Raw genomic sequence first — 25,812 nt, 5'->3', positions numbered from 1 at the left:
AGAAATAGAGTTTAAATTCCCGTGGCTCAGAGCGTGAAACACAGTAGGAATAATTGCAGGATTTGTTTGTTTTGGTGCGGTAGGAAAGTAATGGCTTTGCATTGAAGGAGAATTGTAATTAATAGTTGTTTCTTAATGAATTTGCGCTATGACGGCCACTCAGCGGTAATTTCGGTGATGTAATTATACTTGTATATGAGTGTGGAGATTTTTTTATTTCACTAGCATTTTACGATGTTGAATCATCTGTATGCTGTGGTTCGTGGTGATTATTACAAGAATTATTCAAAGTTAAAGTCAAATAATTTATTTCAATAAAGCCTATTAAAATATCAAGTTAAAAATATTAAAATTGACTAGTTGCCTCTTCCAGAAGGTAGTTTCATATGAAGAAGAATGGGCAAGAAACTCCATACTTACTCTTTTAAAATAGTTTTTTCAATATTTTGTATACATTGATATATATTATATGTGAAGACCATGTATCCAGAACAGATTAGATTAGTGGCACCGTTCTAAAGATGTTTAATTAACTATGAGTGATAATTTATCAGCAACTCTAAGTACTGCTGTCTGACTTAAGATTTCTATTAGGCATGCAATCATCATAAGCAAATCCTGAACATTATTGGCCAATAAGGTTTGTATTTAATTGACGTAAATACCAAATGCACTCTTACTAAAGTGATTCTAATGATAATCTGACACGCGATTCTCGTCTTTGTGTGAAAATGAAAGTAATATTAATTTACTAACTGAGACTGTATTGCGTGAGACGATTTTCTAAAGAAAAATTGTTTCATGCGGATTAGTACGGAATAGATAACTCAAACTCTATATTATGCCAAAATTCTACGTTATATACAATCATGATTTATCAAATATGACATCAGTGGAGGTGGGAAGGTTTTTTTTTTATAGAACGGGGGGCAAACGGGCAGGAGGCTCACCTGATGTTAAGTGATACCGCCCATGGACACTCTCAATGCCAGAGGGCTCGCGAGTGCGTTGCCGGCCTTTTAAGAATTGGTACGCTCTTTTCTTGAAGGACCCTAAGTCGAATAGGTTCGGAAATACTTCAGTGGGCAGCTGGTTCCACATAGTGGTGGTGCGCGGCATAAACTGCGTTTAAAAACGCTCAGTTGTGGAACGGCGGACGTCGAGGTGATACGGGGTGTACGAGGTGTACTTCCAACCTTAAGGATCCCCGAGCTTTGATAACGCGATTCAGATTTCATTTATGTATCTTTCCATTGATCAGTTCTCTTCATAGGTTCAGCTGTGGTTCAAAGTCCATCATCATCATCAGTCATACTTGGAGCATCTCTATTTTGCCCGTGCTAGTTTCTCTTGATATAATACAATGAAACATATAGAAGATTTTGTGAAACCTGCAAAATTACAATCCATAACCAAAATTACATAGACATTTTGTAAGATCTATTTAATATCTCGATCTTCGCTTGTCACTACTTGATTTACACATGCTCGTAAATCTCTCGGCTCGTAAAAGTAACAAATATCCGAATATAAATTGTTTGATATTATCTCTGTTTGACCGATAATGCTATCAGTTGTGAAGTTTACGTTTTGTTTGTCTCACTTGGGTCAGTGAAGAACTGTGGTCACAATTCTTGATACCTCACCGAGAATTGTGACCACAGGTACGTTGTTTAGTAGAAATTTTGGGTCATTGGTTTTGAGTGTTTTTCCTAAGAGATTATAATTTAAATGTCTCATACAATCTAAAAATTTTAGTTTTGTGCTTAAGAAATGTGAAAACGTTACGTTTGAACAATTTAACAGATTTTTATGCAGATTAAAGAAATATGGGTCATTATAATTGTACGCACTTAATACATCTCTCACAGGGTGATGTGTTCTGTGGGTTTTGAATGCTGAATTACTTTTGATCAATTTTAATATGAACTAATTTGATATTGACAAGAGAATACTGTTATAAATTCTGAGAAAAGGAAAAAGGCTTTTTAGTATAAAAGTCATTGATTTTTAACAAAAAGCTTTTCGAAGTTAAAAAACTTTCCAATACTAATAAAATATACTTACAAAGTTCGACAAATTGTCGCGTTGTGTGAATCGGAGACCTGACAATTGATTTTTGTTATTCACTGCGAGATCCAAAGTTTTTCCACCCCAAGGCTTTTACAGGAAAACTTGGGGTATCTTTAAAACCATACATCGTTTTCACTTTGTATAAAAACCGACAAAAGATTTTGAAACAAAAAATACATAAAAAATTTCGAGACTTATTTTTACGTCCAGTCTTACTTGGATTTCTTTTAGTCCTCGCTAGTGCCCTGGTTGAGCATAAATTAAGGAAGAACTGATGTGGAAACCAGCCAAAACCCAAAGGTCGGCGTCTGCTGGAACAAAGAACATTTCTCTCTACTTATTAAACAGTAACCTGTCCCTACTTGGGTCTAGAGTACTATTTAGGAAATAAATTAATCCTGCATCAGAGTATCAATCTAATACATCCCCTTCTAAAAAAACCCCAAAAATGTATTTATATTATTTGTTTGAAAGTTTGTCTGTTTAATACACTTATCGGACGTAACTTCAATCATACTTGCCCAAACTTTGTAAGTGTCCCAAAGTAAATTGATTTGTTTCAAACTTTTCCGGTTTAAATATTGAAACGACATTTCTCTATGAAAATTTTTCTTTTTATGTGGGGAAAACTTTTCGTAAAAAAGGGGTTGTCTTATGCAGTGTTTTAAACAGAACGTTCATTTCAAAATAATTGATAATGAATTCAATAAACGCATATTTATTAATTATTTTTAATAGTTTTATAATTAAATAGATTTATTATGGAACATATGATACAGGTATCACTTATTCCACGTCAATTAATTATTAATCCCTATTCATCGGCAATGAAGACAGATGATGTAGGCCGAGAGAAAAAGCCGGAGTAAAAAACTCTCGGTACTCTTTTAAAATAGCAAATCATCAAATAACACTTATTTTAAAACAAATATCGCAAATTAATTAGAAGTAGCCTGTATAGCACTAGTCCCAGGCCATTTTACCAACTAGATAATCGTTAACTTTATAGAAAGCCTTTTTACATAGCTTGTCTGTAATACATTTCTTAAAACTTGTCTTTAGTTAAGTTTGTAGTAAGCAAATTATTTGTTCTGTGAATAAAATTCCATCTAATTTAAGCAGCATCTCCTGGACAGGCGTACCCTTCATTAGGACATCTCACTTGACATCAGGTGGGATGTGGCAAACATCTGTTCACTACTGTATAAAAAAATAACAAAACAAAATCAATCGGTTCAATCCAATACACGCCTTGTAAAACTTAAAGTTTTAAAGTCTATTAAAAAGGCCACATATTGCATACGCCACATAAAAGCCGTTCCCCATTGACGGACATATTATTGTGGCTCAATTAGCCTATACTTAAGTACTTTTGTTAAACGATTATTTGAATTTTAAGTGTTTGTTTGTAGGGTGAACTTCAATAGGCTTTTAACCTACTTTTAAGTGGTATTATTAAACATATAGGTAAATTTATGTAAATTAAAAAAGTAATTATAATAATAGCCTTTATTGCTTATCCTAGTATATGAAAATGTGAAGTACTAACACTAGTAATTAATCGGCAAGCTGGTTAATTTCTGTTTTACAGCTTATCCTTGGACATAGGCCTCCTCTAAGTGCTTCCACTCTTCTCGGAGTCTAGCTATACGTAGTCACATTAGGCCAGCTGCTCTACTAATATCATCTTCCCATCTTTTTTTGTCTTCCTCGTTTCCTTTGTTAATGAAAATGTTCCATCTACTAAGGAAGTATAAACATATTTAATCAAACATTACAGACATTAGTAGTACTCACTTAAAGTTATTTAAACAATTTAGTATCTTTAGGTATATGTATTTCAATTATTTGGCAAAATAATCTTTTACTAATACATGTTTCAATCATACAAAAAATAAAAATAAATCAGTGGCGCTACAACCTCTTTAGGTCTTGGCCTCAGATTTCTGAACCTGTTTCGTGATCATTTTGAAATCTAATAGTCAAGTAGGTGATCGGTCTCCTGTGCCTGCCACACGCCGTCGACTTTTTGGGTCTACGACATGTCGGTTTCCTCACGATGTTTTCCTTCACCGTTCGAGCAAATGTTCAATGCGCACATAGAAAGAAAGTCCATTGGTGCAGAGCCGGGGATCGAACCTACGACCTCAGGTATGAGAGTCGTACACTGAAGCCACTAGGCTAACACTGCTCCAATCATACAATTCACCTAAAAGTAGAAAACGCGATATCCAATACGAATTTGCCCCACATTTTTCTGCCCCAAATAAACGCGCAATTAAAATCGGCTCGCAACCCGTCAGTGGTACATGACAGGCAAACAATCGAACCCACTACCGCACGCGTACACCACTGAACAATCCCCATTGTAATCAACCCCAAAGTTTTTCCCTATTTGTTTTGGTGCGGTAATTATTGTTTGGTTTTCTTGTGAATTGTGGTCCTTAATAGCCCCTTAGACGGATTTATTTGTAATTTCGTTTGAGTGTTCCTGGCGTTAATACGCTGTTGATTACGATTCGGGGGTGTAGGTAGCGGTGTTCTGTCGGATGGGTGACCGGAAGTGAAGATTATTGGTACTTATAATGTAGTAAATAAGAGAGTTCATTACTTATTATTAAAGGTAGATTAAAGTAGCCTGTGTGTTACCGTGGTAACGATGTTATTTATACATAAAAGGAATGATAACGAGTTAACTTTTAACACGGCCTACGGCTGTAAAAGTCGGATTTTTTTTAAATTTAAAGTTCAACTAATTACGTAGTACATAAAGATGAACTCTCCGAGCGGCTTGAGTCTTTGGCGTTGCGTAGAGATGTAGGATCTCTCTGCATCTTCTTCCCATACTTCTTCAGAGGAGTTGTACGGATTAACACCTGCAGCTGAGTTTCATCATCGGATGTCCAGGCAGTATACAAAATTCCACCCGTAACATCTCGACGTCCGTTGTATAAGGCAGTTTTTGCTGCGCACCACCTCTATGTGGAAACAGGTGCCCATTGAAATATTTCCGAACCAATTCGACTTAGGGTTCTTCAAAAGAGCATACCAATTCTTAAAAGGCCGGCGACGCACTCGTGAGCCCTCTGGCATTCAGAGTTTCCATGAGCGGCGTTATCACTTAACATCCTCCTGTGAACGTTTCTCTAAATTTTAAATATTAGTGTTTAATTTCCTACCTTTTATAAAGTGAAAATTCTCTCCCTAAAATTAACTAACTAATTAATTTGTTCACCCAATAAACAAAGCCATCCAATTAAATCACTAAACGTAATAATACTAATTTATACACCTACGCCGTAAAAACAATTAAACTAATTCTAATGTTACAAAAGTAATTAGTAATCGTTGCCCGTTCTCAATTGAAACGGAATCTAGACAATCTGATTTAAATAACATCACTATAAAAACATTACGCATTCAAATTGCCCGCCGGAAATGCGTAGACGCTTCCTAAGGTGCCCACAGATTATAATAAGTGCCACACTTGTTGCTATGTATAGATTAAACATGCTTGATAAAATTGTCTATGACATAGACTAAAATAGACTTGAATTAATTATCTATTACGTTATTAAATTATGTATTAGGCATTCTCTATGCTAAGTTTTTGGCTCTTCACACAAAAAGTTTCCCTGTTCTAAAGAGCGGTAATATAAATTGTCAATCTTAGCTGTCAAACGTCAAACTTATTAAATGTCAATGAGTATGTCACATTCTGTCAAGTATATATTATTGCGCAACTAGTGACTTGTAATAAGGCCTCATTTTCACAAATAAAGGGTAAAAACTTCCAGAGATTAGGCGAAGACAGTTCTGTCGTCAAAGACAATAGATTTCATTATATCTTGGAACGTCTTGACCGCATTGAATTATTTATGTCCCGTTCCGTTACATTGACTGGTTAATGAGGTGTGTTCATGTGTTTGTCTAGTTAATATTAATACCCCGTGTCTGCCTTACGTCTGATGGCCAAGAGATTTTTATTTGCTTCGTACTGAAATTCCACAATATGATACTTGTATATCAAAGGACATCAGTGGCGCTACAACCTCTTTAGGTCTTGGCCTCGGATTTCTAAATCTGTTTCATGATCATTTTTAAATCTAATAAGCAAGTAGGTGATCAGCCTCTAGTGCCTGACACACGCCATCGACTTTTTGGGTCTAAGACATGTCGGTTTCCTCACGATGTTTTCCTTCACCGTTCGAGCAAATGTTAAATGCGCATAGAAAGAAAGTCAATTGGTGCACAGCCGGGGATCGAACCTACGACCTCAGGTATGAGAATCGCACGCTGAAGCCACTAGGCCAACACTGCTCTAAATTCGCTTTGTCTATTAATAAAATTTCATAAATAATTTGCGCTACAACCTTTTTAGGTCCGGGTCTCAGATTTCTGTAGCGTTAAATGCGCACATAGACATAAAATCCATTGGTGCACAGACGAAGTACGAACCTCGGGAATGAGAGTCATGCCCTGAAGCCTCTTGGCCAACACTACTCTTGGTAGTAATATTGCTAAACTAAATTAGTTCACAGTCTCTTCGTAGAACTTACCAGAAGAAAATTCGTGATAATTAAAAGATCCAAAATACTTAAGTTTATTTCTGACTATAACAAAAAAGATATAGCTAATATTAATCCAAATCTTTTAATTAAACAAAACGAATGGTTATAATGGTTTAAAGCCAGTCCAAAATCAATGTCTCTGCGGGGCGCAGGCCACATGCCACGATTATTCGATGCTCTTTTATGGACCTTAAAAAAACTGCCATTTTATGGATCAAGTTTTAATCTTTTTTGTATTTTTTATGATTTAGATAACGATGTTTTTAAATGCGTATTAAAAGTCAGTAATTTCTTGTAAAATTCTTTATAATAGTTTTTTATTAAGGTACCTATCTAAAGGCATGAAGTTCATCTTTTAAAATAAAAAGCGAAACAGCCTGTCTTACTCAAGACTCAAAGAACAGAGTGTCTTTCCCTTAATAGAGACTGTAAGTAGTGTTATTGGACACTTTCTTATGTTAAATATCGTTTTTAGTAGTTTTAAATTACTTATTAGTCTTAAGTTAGGATCGTAATGTTCTCTCTTTGTACAGAGACTAGTTTTTTTTTTAATTTAAATAATTACATTATAATAGACACTTAAACAATCGTCTATGATAAAAAGTTTTTTTTGAAATTACATATTGCGCATTCAACTTCTACAATCGCAGCTTAAAATAATAATAATAATTAAAATAACATTTTATTTTCATACGAAGAGTATACTTTACTACTTGCTTTTTACTGATTAAAAAACGTCTTGTTAAACAATATATGTAACGAGATAAGCTGAGTTTTGACGCATTGAATCAGTGGTAATTGTTGGGGTTTGGGGGCAAATGATCGGGTTACTATTGTATGCGTGTGAAATGCTGGCCCCAATAAATTCTGATATAATGAGTTCTATTTTGAATTAGTTTAATAATTGTTATAACGCCGCTGTATTTAATAAGTAACTCAAAGTTTATTCTGATAAACCATAAGTCATAGTAACAGCGATCAAAACACGATAATGACTTGATACGAGTTGGAATACGGGAAGAGAATTATTTAATAAACCAAAAGGCTGGTGACATTTTTGTCTGTCTCATTTGATGACACATACCTGAGGTCGTAGGTTCGATCCCCGGCTGTGCACCAATAGAATTTCTCTCTATGTGCGCATTTAACATTTGCTCGAACGGTGAAGGAAAAACATCATCAGGAAACCGACATGTCTTAGACCCAAAAAGTCGACGGCGTGTGTCAGGCACTGGAGGCAGATCACCTATTTGATCATGAAACAGATTCAAAAATCTGAGGCCAAGACCTAAAGAGGTTGTAGCGCCACTGACTAATTTTTATTTTATTTTCATTTAATGACACAAGTCTACTAACAATTTCTTTATTTCGTAATCCTTACCGCTAACAAACAATTACACTAAAAATATAGCCAAAGGAATATATATTTTTTACAAAAAGATTTAAACATATACAAAAGAGAAAAAACTACATAAAATTATACAATAGATTTAACTAAGTAATACCTAACTTGGCTGTGATGTGTGATGGTGTAAAAGTGAGGGTATGTACGTGGTGTGTATGTGGGGTGTGCTCATGATGCAGATGATTTTGCTCTATATTCCGCGATAGCTTTGACAAGTCAAATCATAATTATTATTTAGCTAAGATTCGAATTCCCTTTAAAAGGTAGTTGTGGTGTATGCCATGCAAAAGGGAGATACAGTAGGAATATCATATAAAAGAAGAAAGTCAAGGGTTGGATTTTGATGAAAATTTTTAGAACATAATTCCTTTTTAAGAATGACCTCTACCGAGGAATGTAAAAGTATTTCCTTCAATTTTGATTTTGTCCCTTTGGAGTAGGTACCTAGAGATTCTTGGTCCGTGGGGTTCAAGTGCACAGGCGGTAATTTAAGATTTAAGTTGGCGTCTGCTGCAAGCAAAAGAACACTGTCACAGGAACCAAACTTTTTAAATTTGTTTTAATTTTTATAAATTTTTAATTATTATTATAATAACTATGTAATATGTGTATGATAATAGTTCTAAAGGTTCTCTTAACATTCAAATTGTGTCACTTTTAACAAAAATATTTCGATTTATTTTTATTTTATTTCATATTATGACCTATGTAATCTCTTACGAACGTACCATTTGTTATATATGTGTGTTGGAAATAAATATAAATTACGTAATATATCTTATACACACCCAGATTATAAGATTCCAATATTTACTCGGAAATTTCTAAGCAAATATGATTTTGAGCAAAAAATATTATCAGTACTATGTGAACTAGGGCAAGATAACCATATATCACTTTGGACCTTAGCACCTGGACATAAGGGCCATAATATTCTTTAATCTCGTTCCCATGGTGGTCACTGACCTGGCGCCGAAAATGTTTAAGAATTATCAACGCGTTCGCAATAAACGTATTATGGATACAAATTTAACTATCGTAAAATTTGACCTTCAATTTATTGAAACAGGCTATAAAGTTTCTAAATTATATAGCATAGAAACGCTGTCATATACGTGCCAAGTACTTCATATAAAAATAAATGGATAAATCAGTGGTACTACCTTTTTGGCTCTGCGCCTTAGATTTTTGTATATATTTTATGATTCAACCTAATAAGCAAGTAGGTGATTTGACACACCGACTTTTTGTGTCTAAAGCAAGCCGGTTGGTCACAATATTTTCCTTCACCGTTCGAGCGAATGTTAAATGCGGATAGGAAGTCCATTGCACAGCCGTGAATCGAAACTATGGTCTCAAGGATGAGAGTCGCACGCTGAAGCCACTAGGCCAACACTGCTAATGTACATTCTATACTTTAAAAAATGGCGGTTGATTAAAGCGCTTACTGTGAGAATCAGCCGCGACTTACCTTGTGTCATATATGCCATATCCATTTTGCCGTACCTACAGGAGTCACCCTGAGAATCTGAGGGTTATATGTTCCAAATGAAGATATATTATTTGAACATATATTAAAAAAGGACTGTATCTGGTTGGTGAAGAACCAGCCAAGTTAAGCCAGATTTCATTAAATGATAAATGATTTATTTTCTGTAACTAGGTTTGTACAAACACTTTTACACGTCAAGCATTTTTTTTTAAACTAGATGAGTTCGACGTTTCCTATCTGACTACTCTGAGAAGAAACGCCGAAACAAACTCAGAGGTCACAGTCTCTTTTAAAGTCCAGACATAATCTTGGTCAGATCATGTGAAGACCATGTAGATTGCAGTCTGAAATGGTCTTTTGAGGAAAGAACCACACAGATTGAGTGGACCTGTCAAGATTATGATGTATTTTTGTTTGAAACGTAACATATAATTTTTCAAAGAATTGTTAAGTGCCTATCTGTTTAGTAATTAGTAGACATTATATATGATAAAAATATAACAACTGTTGGATAAAAATAAAGAAACTTAAAATTGTCTTGTAAATAATATTTTAGATTTCAATCATTTGTTTTACGCACAAATACAACTAAACCTATAAGAAATGCAAATATATATTAATGCCAGCTGCCAGTAACTTGATCCTGCGCACGCGTCGCCAAACAATCGCACAATACCTTTCAAACCTTTAGCTTGTTCATTTGTTTAAACAAAACCCGTATTGTTTATATTTTTCTATCGTGAACAGCTGACAAGTTAGGTGTCTTTTTTATGCGATCGGAACCCAAGACATCCGGCCTAATAGTACTCAGAGTCATTCGTTAACCTAATCTACCTAATTGAAAGCCAACGCCAATTTTTTTCAAGTAAACTTTAATTCTGAACCCTTTCTATCCTAAATTATTTAACTAATGTAGTAGTTACTTTAAAACAGTGTAATAAAACCGATTTCGCCTAATTATGTATGTATATATGTTGCTATTTTTTATGGACATATTTATTTAAATAAAAACAATCATTTACTTAAATTGAATAATACAGTATTAAAATTTTCTCAATCTACATAGTAATAATAAAAAGAAAATTGAAACAAATTTACAAAGTTTTGTCCCTGCAGTGTACCTTTAACGCTGGCAGCATTTCCTCGCTGTATTGCGATAGTTATTCGTTATGGAAAGCACCAGCTCTGGGGTCACTGGTACTCTTTAATTAGCTGTGCACTTGAACCTCACAGCCCAAGAGTCTACTCCAAAGGAAACAAAATTTGGAGGAAAGACTTCTTATATTTGAGCCGTTTGCTATTTTCCGCCCCAGCTTACTTGCGGTTATTTAGTTATTTTGTAAAATAACATTCGTAAACTCGGAGTGTTTCTACGCATGAAATCAAATTAGGAATGCTATATATATCCTATCTATCAACATATACAACTATGCGTACACTTTTGCCAGTGTCATAAATTATATAATCAACTCTGGTCATTCATCACACATCGGCTAATTGTCGACGGAAATCGCACATTGCTTTATGAATACAAAATTAATGTACACGAGTATTTTTATATTAATATTTGGAACCGCTACGTTTTTAACCTTAAGCTTAAAGCGAAATAACAGAAAGAAAGCTTTGCTTTATAAGTAAACATGCAAAAATGTCCCCATGGCCCAGCGTGGAGTTACGGGTATATAATATTTAAATATAAATGCCAGGTTATACAAGACAGACTTACACAAGCTTTGTTTGCGGATTTAATATTTAGAACTGAATTTAATCGCGTTTCAATACAGTTTATTTTATACAAATTTAGGTATCTCGTGACCATAGCATATAGGTATGTACTATGTTTAATTATTATTAGTTTGATTAAAAACAGTAGATACTAATTAAACACACTGATTTTGACTGATTGACTGATTACGGATCGGCCTTTTGGCTTCGTACGTGTGGATTTATTTTTTTTATATATTGGAAATAGAAAATACAGCATTCTTTTTTTTATTTAATAGGAAGCAAAAGGGCAGGAGGCTCATGTTAAGTGATACCGCCGCCCATGGACACTGCCGTCTGAACTTAATCACTGTGTACCATAATCTACAATATTAAACGAAAATCAAATTCATTGATTTCGTCTGATGACTGTTACATAAACTTTGTTAAATTAATACATAAGTTTTAAACACATAAAATATACGAGAAACGCGGCCAAATTTTAACAAAAAATGACCTCAAAATCTCCAACCAAATTGGATAGATGTCGCGATAAATGGCGTCCAAGACTGTCCATTCCCAGTGGGAGGGGGAACTCAACTTTTCCATTATCATTAATCGTTGGAAACTGCTCACTATTGTCATGGCGAGGCGATGCGTCTTAATACAGCTTTTGTTTTTAAGAGCTTTTGCCGAATGTGTGTGCCAAGTGATTAAGATTTATTTAAAAGGGACACTTTAGTGTTAATATAAGGTTTGTTTATAAGGAATTTGTATCGCTATAATACTACTATAATACTGCAGTTGAGTTTCATTATCGGACGTCAAGGCAAAATACCATCCGTATCACCTCGACGTCCGTCGTTCCACAACTGAGCGTTTCCTAAGGTAGTTTTTGCCGCGCACCTCCACTATGTGGAACAAGCTGCCACCTGACTTAGGGTCCTACAAGAAAAGAGCGTACCAATTCTTGAAAGTGTCCATGGAAGATATCACTTAACAGGTGAGAGTTTGTACTCACAAAACATTTTAAAGATAGCTTGGATATTAAAATCACAAAACATTTTAAAGATAGCTTGGATATTAAAATATTTTTTAATAGTGATATTTTATTTTCATGTAATTAAATCTCTCTGGGTTAGTTTTATAATAAAATTTGTCTCTGCAACAAGATTTTGTAACAGAATATTGCAAGTTAATTTTCATTATGGGGTTGGCATTACATCACGCGACGGCGCGTGCGCCGGATCGGATTTCGTGGGAATTTGGCAAACTGCGAGATGGTCACACGAAATCATCAGTTACGCCCTTTTTGCCTTGGCCTCTGCATCGCTTTAATAATTTTTCTATAGGCCAGCACCTGACATCGACCAAGAGTTTTGGGTTTTAGACATGATTCATGATGTATACCTTCACAGTGCGATAAAAAAAGAAAAATTAATAAAAAAAAAACTATAAATGACATACCAATTATCAACACCTGCGCACGTCCAATAGTTTTTAAATAATCATAAATTACAATAAACTAGACAAAATAAACGCATCGCGTGTTGTCATATCGAAAAATAATTACAAAGGTGTTCGATCATTGACTGACAGTTTTTGCTAACGACACAACAACGGAATTGTCTATGGCCCTCGGAAACACGCTATTTTTGTTTCAAATTTTTTTTTTACTTTAAAAATTACTTTTTTACTTTTACTCGTTATTGTCAATTAACTAACTCGTGGTATATAATTACCGCGTAATAAACTAAGATAATTTTTATCGTCAATTAAACTATTTATTATACATCACTGTGATTCGTTATGAAAAATTCTAGCTGTTTGCTTTGTTTGAAGGCTTCCAAAATGAATAAATTCCGTGTGTGAGGAGGTCCTGACATGTGGATAAACAAAATTCGTTAATAAGTAAGTCATTCCGATTCTCACATATGGTGTGAACTGAGCGCATTAGTGGGCCCGCTTCCTGTCAAAAACACCAACAATTTGCTTTTATTTTAAAACAACACATTTCGTCTATGATCAGAATAAATTACTCTCTTTAATACATACTCTTTGAACAAACATGCTTTAAAAAAATATGTCAATTGTCAACGAGGAATGTATGATTTGAGATCTCAAGTTAATGCCAAAAACATATGTTCGATATTCAAATTAGGGAATAGACCTGAACATCGTCAGTTTTTGATCGGTGTAATTGAAAGTGGCGCGGCGGACATCTGTTCTAAATACAAATTCAAATTCGCCGCCTGTTTGCTTTCTGTAATGATTATTGAAATTGCCAGTTGGCTATACGCGTTCTATTTTTGAATGGAATTTCAGCTGGTGTTACATTTGTAATCTATGGTTTCGCCACAGATTACAACACGATTTTTACTTGCCTGAGGCGTCTCATTCAATTAAGTTGAGGCGCCATTATTTTAAATTAAAACAATCTCCTGTAATTGGACACCTAATGATCGTTAGTGCGATCAATTAAATCCAGCATGAATTGTGTTTTAATTGCGTTTCTTGTGAAATGCTGAGATATTAATTATTATCTCGTGAAAATATTTTGACTAACTTTGAATAAATTAATTTCACTTCACAGCAATACGAATAAAATTATCAATATTAATTGCAATATAAATAGCGTGAAGAGATATTAGGACAAGGGCGAACGCAATCCCATACAGTAATTTTTACTTCTTTTTTCTGAAAGTCGACAGCTTTAGCATAATTTTTGATAGTTTTTATTATAACCCTTTTACCGGTAACGAAAAATAATATTTCGCAACTAGCAACAGACGCAGTTAATGATGCGCGCGCGCACGCCAGCTCGCCATTACGGCCACCTGCAGGGTAATGCCAAGTTACGGTCAAATACATTTTATATTGTTTAATATTTTGTTGAAAATACGTGCTGTGTTAAATGCAAATACATTATTTATTCCTCTATTTTAAACCTTTCTACCACTACCTAGTTACCATAACCAATAAACCCAGAAAATTATAAATAAGCAGCCTACTTCCAACATACGATGTTTAATAACTCAAGGATCTCCCAATTGTCTCAAATGACAGCTCTCTAAATTGTCTATGAACCGGTTCGACTGTTGATGTGTTCTTGGGTTCTTCAACATCCTAACAGCTTAGCATAGCTTGCACAGTAGTATTAGGGGGGCGCGGAGAGCAGCATCATAACTTCGAGTTGTTGTCAACAGAGACCTCCCTCATCCTCGCTGTCATACGGCGCTGTGAATGACGACGTGCGCTCTCCGGGGTCGGGCGGAACCCCTGGACCCCTCAGTCAACCGACGCCACAGACCCTCGATGCGACAGATCCAGGTACGTCAAGCTCTCTATCCTGGTAACATTTGAAGTGTCAGATCGGATGTTTGTATGGAATTTGTTTAGTGTATCTATTTAAGCTGCCAAAGTTTTTTATTCGGAGCTTATTGTGAAGCTTTATTGTTACCAGTTGCTTCTTTAAAAGCGCTGCCGTGTTTAAATCTGCCGTTTGGAGAGTTGACAAGTAAGTTTTGCTTTATAGACGCTTTACGCTTGCTTTATTAACAACCCAAACGTATTAACTCTTATTAAAGAACGGAAATTCATTTGCGTTTGTACTGCTGAAATCTTGACAGCGATTTCGAAAGGTCAGGGGTTGGACGAGGTTTTAATGAAGCGTTGTCAATATGACGTACTCCTACGCAACCGGCAACCGACAATTAACATGTCTGCGATCTAGATGCACACGTCAACACCCGTCAAACGTCAATGTAAGAATGACAGGCAGCCATCGTCGCTATCTCGCGTCACCTTCCACAAAGGAAGTTTTTAAACCCTTCAAATCAGTCACTAGAATTAGTATCACTCAACGTTTCAAATCTCGATCGATTGTCGCGAGTCTCGTGTTCGGGAATGATAGATGACTTCTGAATGCGTAGTTATGATTTCCAATACAATGGCTATTGAAATGAGCCACTCGAATTGTTACGCGCCAGATATCACCTATTCATTACGGCGCAGCGCGGTAATTCAAATTTTTTTTTTTATAACAAAAGATGCGTTGACGTTTGACAGCTATCAAAAGTGGCCCGCCGCGGCGCGAAAAACTAACGGGGCGTCGGTGTTTTTTTTGCCACAATTCGCGCGTAGTTTTTTCATGGAAAATTATGCTTTCGACGCACGTTTTTGTAATTGTTTGGTTTGTCGGCTCGTACATGGCGAAATGAACGAAATTGAATTTTGGTGAGGCTGTACAATGATCTCCACCTATATAATGGGAAATTCGTATCGCCTTTTGTTTATTAAAATTCACCAGCGTGAATTATTTTTCATTCTATAGCCAGCATATCGGAAATTTTATATTATGAACGTAATTTACGTGACTGTAAATTTTACCTCTTTATTAAAATGGAAAAGTACCTAGTTATAAATGTGTACCTACAATTAATTAAATAAATAAAGCGATTATTTGCAAAGAAAGTGATACATTCAGATTGATTAATTATAAAAAAAGCACCGCACAATCAGCCATATAAAAGTAGGCAAATATCATATTTATAATCATAATAATAAATAAATAAATGTGTGGCGCTACAACCTTAGGCATTGGCCTCAGATTTCTGTATGTTTGATGATCATTTGTCAATCTAATAGGCAAGTAGATGATCAGCCTCCTGTGCCTGACTCACACCGTCGACTTTGAATTAAGGGAAGTTGGTTTCCTTACGATATTATACTTCAACGTTCGCGTTTGTCGAGAGAAATGTAAGCCGGGGATCGAACCTACGACGTCAGGGAAGAGAGTTGCACGCTGAAGCCACTAGGCCAACACTGCTGGTCATAATAATAAGAACAAGTTAATTGTAATTGCCTTTAAAAATTTCATCACCTTACCTTGGATTACACAGCAATGCTATAACTTCTAGGAAGGTGATTAAAAAGTTTTATAGCTATGCGGTAGTTTTTTAATATGCGTATTAAACAAATATTCATAGAGTCCCTTTATATACAAAATGATTTAAAATGCACATCACAATGCACTCAGAATCAACCCTAAACATTATAAAACAATTAACACACCAGTAGGTACGACCAACATTTGAACTAATTAAAAATTCAAATCTAAAAACGGAGCGTCACTCCCGCCATTCCAAAGGGCTAACTTTCCCGCGTGAATTATTCAAAATTCAAAATTTCCCTATAATTCAATCATCCCATCCCCCCGGGAGAGGGGAGGGGTGATTATTTGCGAATTTATTATTAATTAACTGACGTGCGCGCCATAATTACGTTTTTCAATTATATTCAATTATACGATGAAATTCGGATGCGAGACTGGCTGGTAATTTCGTTTTTTTGTCTGTGGAATGAACCATAAATTCGCTTTTGACAGTTATTATCTGTACTCCACATTCAGATTACCTACAGACTTTAAATTTCAAATCATTACAGTATACACTGCTTCACATACGATGCTGATATAGTATATACACTTATGAACGTCAAAAAGAAATATACATTAAATAAAACGTAAAATTACAAGTTCTCAAAAGTTCTCAAAGTTCTCGAATCAAGGGCGTCGAACGGAACAGAAGATCTGGCAATACACTCTCCACCACTCTTTTTATTCATTACCTAAAACATTTTTCAATTGTCTGTCAATTATTTTCCCCTTTAAAAAAAATATGTTTATTATGGAATATAAGATACAGGTATCACTTATTCCACGTCATTAAATTGGAATCGGTAGACATCCCTACTTATCGGCAAAGAAGACAGAAGGTGTAGGCCGAGAGAAAAAGCCAGCGTAAAAAACTCTCTTACTTATAGTCATGTAAAAATCACCAGCCCAATATCTCATAGGAATCCAAGACCCGGATGGCTGTCAGATAATTCATAGCACATTTGTGAGTGGCGGTCACTACGCGTGATGTGTTTAAATAATATTAGCGCCTACTCTATACGAACGTTGAAAAAGCTTCAACTTATCTTCCAAACGGTCTACCCGATGTGATAATCTGTGGTGATGCGAGAACCTATGATAAAACGTTTATTTTATATATTAATGTTAGAAATTGTTTGAGTCAGTTTTTAAAGAAATCTATGTAATTCGGACCCGACAGACGTTGTCATGTAAATAATAAACAAAAAAATCAAAGTTAAACCCAATTCCAAACCAACACTCTTTAAAGTCCTACCGTTTAGGAGGAGTTTCATTACAAACACACGATTTAAATCACATCAAATGTTTTGAAGCTAGAAACTAATTGTATTGGAAAATTAAGTTACCTATATATATACTCTCATTTTATATTTACGTGTTTCTCAATTAAAACCTTCCCTGGACCTCCAAATATTTCAGGATCAAAACTATCGAAATCGGTCCAGCCATTCTCGAGTTACGACAGAAATTAACAATGAATTTTTACATATAAAAATATCTATTGTAATCAATGGATTAATATCACGCTGTCCTGCTCGTGTGTAAACCGCCTTATTGTCAAAGTTATGAAGTAAATTGGAGCGTACAGCTTGAAGGAGCGGTAATTTTATTTGCAGACCCCAGCCGGGGAGGTAACACAATAATCGTTGTGTCAGAATCTATTGCCAATTCCGCATTATGGTAAAATCGTTACTTATGAAGAATACAAACCTTGCTATTATTCATTAGATTCCAATTTTATTATTGATTATTGGTATAAAATTAAAAAAAAAAGTGGCTCTACAACCTTTATAGGTCTGGGCCTCAGATTTCTGTTGGTGATCAGCCTATGCCTGACACACGCCGTCGAAGTTTTAGGTCACGTTTTCCTTGACCGTTCGAGCGAATGTTAAATGCGCACATAGAAAGAAAGTCCCTTGGTCCAGCCGGGGATTGAACCTACGACCTCAGGTATGAGAATCGGGGGTTCACGCAGTGACTAAAACTTTACCTAAAGGCTATAAATATATTTATAATTTTTGCCGGTCTCATTGCCCGCGTTTGTGATGCCAGATGGGTCAAAAAGACCCTTACTTGGAATGTCCTTGTGGGACCAAAAAGAGAGCACTCCCACCAAAAAACCTGGAAAGAAAAGAGATAGCCGTGAAAGATTGGAAAAACGTAGCGAAGATTAGAGATAAGTGGTAGAATTTGAAGGAGGTCGTGTACAATTAAATACCATATATATACTAAAGATCATAGAATCAAGCACTGCCGAAAACTTACTTGCGCCGGCGCAGCTCAAATTAATCGAGTGACCGTCACGCGTCAAAATGTGACGGAACGAAATTTTGAATCAATTCCCAGTTTCACGGCTGTCACTTTGCCATTATTTGTTACATTGTTACACTGATTTTGTAACTATGAATAATTTAATTTAATTATATTGTTTTATTATAATCGTAAAACATTTAATTAGATGATGCAGAGGCGTACAATGTGGGTCAAGCCTAAAAAATAAAAAAAATAAAAATATGTTTATTATGGAACATAAGATACAGGTATCACTTATTCCACGTCATCATCCATTCCTTTCCTAGTGATCATCTTTCTATGCCTGACAAATTCTTGGGTTCAAAACGTCCCGGCTCTCTCTCAGTTTGCCTCTTAGGGGGAGTTTTTTTTAAAGTTTTTCTTTTGCGACTGACACTGAATATCTGTTCAAACGTCGGTAAAACAGTCTGGGCCGCTAGTTGGTGCTTGCTCTGTTTTATCGACAAGTTGCATTGTCTGTCATGGCGTAGTATTTATTTAAACGAAAATAATGATTTCTATACGAGAAAACCCGTTCCAATGTGATAAAAAACATAGTGTTTATTGTATATCATGATTAGTACATATTATATCGTTTCGATTGGAATTGACCATTAAAATGGACAAAAAAAATGCAATTCGAAGAGGGAAACGTCCCTCTAAAGTGCTCGAAGAAAATTATTACGTCAAAGAAGTATAACTTCTAATGAGTACCTACATAAGTACACACACGTTTTTTTTTATGGAAAGGACACAGGCTGGAGCTGATTATAACAGCTCTGGTAATAGCTAGCATCACTTACATAACTAAGTCTAAGTCTTTTAGCCCGCATATATAATACACAAAGTCTATAAACAAACACGTCAAAAAAATCATAGTTAATCTATCTATCAGTCACGCCCTTTTCCCGAAGGGGTAGCCAGAGATCTCCACTAGCTATGGCCCTGATAGCTAGCACTTTCTTGACATTCACCATGCATGCTCATCGATGGGTAGTTTTGGCCTATCCCTTCTTTAGTCCCCCTGGATATCTCTACCTCAGCAAGGAAGCTTCTCATTCTTAGTTCTACAAGACCTAAACATTCCCCTTCATATACACACAGCTACACTGATAAAATACATCTATATCTAGAATACTCTCAAACCAGATTGATTCTTCATAAGTCATAACATAATTCGAAATCAATAATTCAATCGTAAAATTGAAAACGGCCATTCGTATCACGTATACAACCACTTACTAAATGTAATCGCAAAACTGTTAATAATTCATATTAAATTCGATATTGTGGAATAAATATTAGATTAGCTGGGAAGGGCGGGACCCACGTTTCACCGAAATATGATTGGCCCGTTCTGGAGGGTACATCGCGTGCGTCAAAATTCCGAAATGGATCAACGTATTTCAATTGTTTGTAGATGTACTGGTATTAAAAAATCGGTGTAAAGATATTGGGAAATGAAATTTTTACGGGCAGTAACTGATCAAGGCAAAAATATTCGCTCGAACGGTGAAGGAAAACATTGTGAGGAAACCGGCTTGCCTTAGACCCAAAAAGTCGGTGTGTGTCACAGGAGGCTGATCACCTACTTGACTATTAGATTGACAAATGATCATGAAACATATACAGAAATCTGAGGCCTAAAAAGCCACTGATGTTTCACTAATCAAGGCAAAATATTAAAGTTTAATGATTACATTCATTTTGATTAAATCTCTATATAAACCTTTCTTTTTCTATTCAACTAAATGTAATACATGTATTTTTGCACTTCTTGCCTATCTTATGTAATTTAATACTTTTTTTTTTCTCACAGTGGATGCCTGGAAGAGATCGCTCGAAAGCGATAAGGCCACCAGTTGCTCTCCTTTTTATTTAATTATGTCAATTGTACTGTATATGCAACGAAGTGTTGATAAATAAATAAATAAACCGTTGTTTAAAAAAAATATTCTGAACAATCTAAGAGACAGTCCAAAGTTAGCCCTAAGTATGGTAAAAACGAGTTGGACTTCGACATTCATGAGTTATGTTACGTGCAATCTCTTTAATTTAGTATTTTCTTATTCTTATTTCATTCATCGCAATCAAAATACATATTATTGATTCGTTATATAATCCGACTTCAGAAAACCCCAATAAGTTTACGTGTATTTCTTGTATATTTATATCTTTACGCCACTTGCTACCCTGACATACCTCTCTCACTTCATCCACTTTCATATTATGCTGTTCCTTCTCATACTAGAGTCTCTCAAGTAATTCTCCTGGATTTGGTCCAGGTATATACAAGGACTACTCGACTTCACAATCCATGGTTGGCTTGTATATTTTACCTGTAACAATATAGACATAGACAAATCATTTATTACAAACAAAAACACACACACATAAACACACAAAATAACAATAATCAAAGAGAAAAATTAAATAAAAGATATATAAAAATACATATATTTTTCCTTTTCCCATTCGGTTCGTCTAAAGTATGTAATGGCGTAATGCGTGTGTGCTGTGGCTGTAATTGGCCCTGGCTCAGCATTATGCTGAGGAGCAGGCTGTTCCACAGCAGTCATTCTGCCAGACAGCACATCAGCTAGTTTGCGCCTCAGTCGCAAAAAAAAAGAATATATTAACACTTAGTAGAAAATAATAATAATATAAGTTCCTGATAATTAAGTCTTTAAGGTAAATTTATATCACTTCCTACAGTTAAAGTTTCTCTGTCTACCAGAATTCAATACCGTTCACCGACATGGTGTGAAAGCGTCACAAACATTTATAATTTTATAAAGGATTACAATTTACTCAGACTATATTCATGTTAACAAAACTATAATATTTAATGCGGCCTTTGTTTGGCAAAGGGTGAAAATTAACAATTGGAGATCTGTCAAAAATGACAAAGTGATTCGTCATACAGCTGCCTGTTAGAGGGAGAGGCAAGAGCGGGATAGAGCGAGTCATGTAACAATCAAAATGTGAATATTTTATTATTATTTCTTTATATTATGGGTCTGGTACAGAATACCAGCACCTACTTACCTTATGTATTGATCAAAGTCAAAGTCAAAAATCATTTATTCATATAGGTACACTTATGAACGTCAATAAAGAAATACGTATTAAATGCTTCTAATTTTACATTTACTGCCAGTTCTCAAATCAAAGGCGTAGAACGGAAGAGAAGAACTGGCAATAAACTCTCCGCTACTCTTTTTAATCGCCAAGTTATTTGTTTACTTTGATTTGATGATTCGAATAGACATCCGAAAAGACGTCCACTGTTGGTACCAGCATCCATATTCTTAAGTAAGAACAGCATAGAACAGCTGAGAATATAGAAAGAGGATATCGTCCCCTACTATGAAAACTAATTATCACGTCCTAAACCCCATTAATGGTGGTGATGAAAACCCCCTCAGACACAAAAAGTCGGTGGATGTCAGAAGGTAGATCATCTGTTTGCCAATTACACCATGAAACAGATCAAAATAGTGGCACTACAATCTTTTTTTCTTAAAAAAAAACACGCCGTCGACTTTTGGTGTAAGGCCCGGTTTCCTCACGATGTTTTCCTTCACCGTTCGAGCGAATGATAAATGCCCACGTAGAAAGTCCTTTGGTGCACAGCCGGGGATCGAACTTACGATCGCATGTCCAAATAGTACTACTAAGGTTGTTGCGCCACTGATTTTAACCCAAAAAATGTATGAAGAATCTAATAAATTAAATTGAACATAACTTTATATATACATTATACAAATTGTTAACTGTTTTACAGTATAAATCCCGACATACGAATGTGTTACAAATATGCACTAAATGCACTGAAATTAAATTCTCCCTGACAGTTCCATTACTAAGGTATTTAAGGAATTTTCAATTACGCTTGATTAAACGAATCCGAGGTCTTCGTAACGTAAGGAATATTGTTCCTTTAGACATAGACAAAAACATAACATTTACACATATTACTAACACAACACACACAAAAAAAAAATGAAAGATAATATTTTTTTTCTTTTAAAGAACAAAGTACGGTTTAATTGTGTAATGCGTGTGTGTTGTGGTTGTAATTGGCCCTAGCTCAGCATTATGCTAAGGAGCAGACTGTTCCACAGCGCTGGTCATTCTGCCAGAGACCAGAGCAGCTAGTTTACGCCATCAATTTTGTTTAAAAACTGTTACGTATCCACTAAATAACATACTCGAAGTAACCACAACGTCAATGTCTACAATGATTAATTACACACATTTGCGGCCCTTTTACAACTGACAAACAATCTTAAATAGGCTACCAGAATATTTTTCAATTTTTAAAAAATGCTAATAAACCCACCAGTTAACAAGACCCCTGATCTCTTAATGCGTATTTGACAATTCCCGAGTAGAGGGGCTCATCGAAACTGGTCGTCCAAGAATAATTGTTCTTAAACGGTAGCATTGTAATGAGTGAAAAGTAACACATTGTGATTATGTTTATGAGTTGTAAAATGTGGCTTCTGGTGATTTAACGTCTCAGACAATGGCTGACGTTGAATAGACAAGTGACCACAGATTAAACAATGGAATTTGAATTTCGAACATGTCGAATACAGATTAAAAATTACTGTATTTTTGACAGTTACTGTGGCTTGTTAGCTAAAGTTTTATACACTAGCTGCGCTGTGCAGTTTATTTATTTATTATCTTACAGCTAACATACATATTATTAGTATGTTAGCTGTAGATTACATAAATAAATATAAAAAATATTAAAATAAACTGAAATTTAACATTAAACAAACGACATTGAATACTTAATATTTCCAAGCAAAAACTATATTGTTTTTGACATTAGCAAATTATGGCGAATTATGCGCAGTAATCACTCGCAGTGACGCAATGTCATAGAGCCTATAGATCTGTCAATGTTCATCTTCTATTCTGTATTGAAGATCACACAGTCTCATTCACTCACTCCAGTTTGGAAGTTATGCGCATATATTCTTGCGATTAGTTTTTATTGGCACACTAGAATTATAATAGCTTTATTAGATTAGTAAAATTAGGGGTTATTATAATTTTATGAAAGTCAGCGGTGATGTTATGTTGTCATCCATTTCTGATATTAATAGCGCTACAACCCTATGGATCTTGGCCTTAGATGGCTTCCAATTCTATAAGTAGATGGATAATTAGGTGATCATCTCTCTATGTCCTACACACGTAGATTTTTGGGTCTAGCCAGGTACCTACCACTTCACGGTTAGAGTCGCACGCAGTAATATTACCGAAATTACCATTAAGTAGAGATGTGGGTTATCTCTGCATCTTCTACCGCTTTGACCGTGGAGAGTGTTCATAGGAGTTGTTCGGATACCTACAGCTGAGTTTCATCATCGTGGTGATACGGGTAGAATTTCGTATTCTACCTCGACGTCAGTCGTTCCACAACTGAGAGTTATCTTCTGGCGCGCACCATCCCTATGTGGAACCATCTAGTACTGCTGTATTTCCGAACCAATTCGATGGGCTTTTCAAGAAGAGAGAGTGTCCATGTATATCACTTAACATCAGATTCTACCCATTTGCTTCCTGTTCTTGAAAAAAAAGAGAGTCAAACGTAATCAATGAGTCGCCGGTGGTCCATGAACCATGTCAAATCTCGTTAAACTATTCAAACAAGATCTGAAATTAGCATTTTAACCTTTATTTCTTACCCATAGATGTCAAATTACTGTAACCGTTCAACAGCTTCTATATGTACATATATTTCACGGTTATAAAATAGTTATAATTTACTTTGGCAATTGTTAAGTCTATTGTTTTAACTAATTGCTACTGTGTACGATTCTGTGTTGAGAAATAAGCTTTGAATTAACTTATTTAATCGTGAGTTTGTCGTCCATTTTTTTGGATTAGAGTCCTGGTTTGATAGAGGCGTTCCAGATGTGTGTTGGAGAATGGTTCGGCTACTATGGACTGCAAAGCCAACAAGTCCATTCTCAACTCGTCTACTTGGTCCATATTGCCAGGAGAACCTGGATAGTCTAGACTAACTAGTAGAAGTGATGGTAGGAGAAGTCGGGAACAGCCTACCCGTTCTGACCAAATAAGGGCAATTATGGTTCTGAACATCTTATGTCCACATGCGGATGATAGAGTGGTGTGGAAGTAGCAAGTCAGCGTATCGGTTAGGGTAAAAACAAGAGGATTAGTGAAGGAACTTATTATTCGGAACTGCTTTTCTCCTTTTCACGTAAGACCTTCCCTAACCACGAATGTCAAGTGCAGTACTGGTAAACCGATCAGCATTAGAAGCTTTTCTTAGCAGTGTTGCTATGATGGCTTGTCCTACTCATTACTGAACCTCGATTCTGGCTCTGCACAAATGGACTTCCTATTTATGAATAGGAAGGAATTGAGGAAACCGGAAAGCCTTGAAGATATAGGACAGATGGCGTATGTCAGGCACGGAAGGCTGACACCTACTTGCCAATTTGACAAAATAAATGAAACACGAATTTGATAGAATTCTAATGCCAAGACTAGCGATTGTAGCGACACTGGGTGTTATTTTAATCATTAAAATTTTGACTATTTTACTAACGTATTTTAACTGACTTTAATAAACGATCCGTTATCATTACGACGGGTACAGCACAGCGTCAAATAAGTCTCTTAGAATTTTGTAATCAGATTCATTCATACCTAAATTTATGAAAAATGCAATTTTTTCCTCTTTAATGTTTCGAAGGCGGTTCACTTTTTTTTATGTAATAGGAGGCAAACGGCATGAACACACACTGCCAGAAGGCTCGCAAGTGCGTTGCCGGCCTTTCAATAATTGGTACGCTCTTTTCATTAGGACCCTAAGTCGAATTGGTTCGGAAATACTTCAGTGGGTAGCTGTTTCCATATAGTGGAACTGGCTTGATTTCTGTCAAATTGTGTGTGTGTGTGTTTGCTAGTCACTAAAATAATGACATTTAGGTGTCATTATTAAATCATATTATTCATTCCTGGTTTAACGTGAAAACAAAAATTAACATCTTGAGGGGAAAAAATATTTTGATTAAAAATTTATTCGGCTAGGGTCGGTTCGACCCTAAGCTCTGTCAGATGTCAATCTTGGGTAGGGATGCTGTCTATTTTTTATTGTCTGTGATGGGGTGACCGTGCGTGAAATGATTCTGAATATTTATGGATAGAGCGGATTATAACTTGTAATTGTCAATGCAATTGAGATTGTCAACTGTCAAATTAACACTAAATTGGTTGATTATGGATTAGGGCTATTAATTGTTTATTCTTATTTAAACTGCAATCCTCTAACTGGTCGTTAACACAA

General features: G+C 35.5%; 1 protein-coding gene across 5 annotated transcripts in view; it reads left to right on the top strand.

Moving 5' to 3' along the window:
• Positions 1-25,812, top strand: part of LOC125054947 (homeobox protein homothorax) — a 243,372-nt gene that overhangs the window by 68,305 nt on the left and 149,255 nt on the right. For 4 of the 5 annotated variants that reach the window (XM_047657100.1, XM_047657097.1, XM_047657098.1 and 1 more), the window contains exon 7: positions 14,452-14,575. The exons of the other annotated variant lie outside the window; for it this stretch is intronic. In XM_047657100.1, coding sequence (XP_047513056.1) covers positions 14,452-14,575 — 124 coding nt within the window. The remainder of the gene's footprint in view (positions 1-14,451; positions 14,576-25,812) is intronic. 5 annotated transcript variants of the gene reach the window in all.

This window comes from Pieris napi, chromosome 12 (assembly GCF_905475465.1).
Source record: "Pieris napi chromosome 12, ilPieNapi1.2, whole genome shotgun sequence".
Taxonomy (NCBI): Eukaryota; Metazoa; Arthropoda; class Insecta; order Lepidoptera; family Pieridae; genus Pieris; species Pieris napi.
This window is presented reverse-complemented; position numbering and strand designations above follow the sequence as displayed.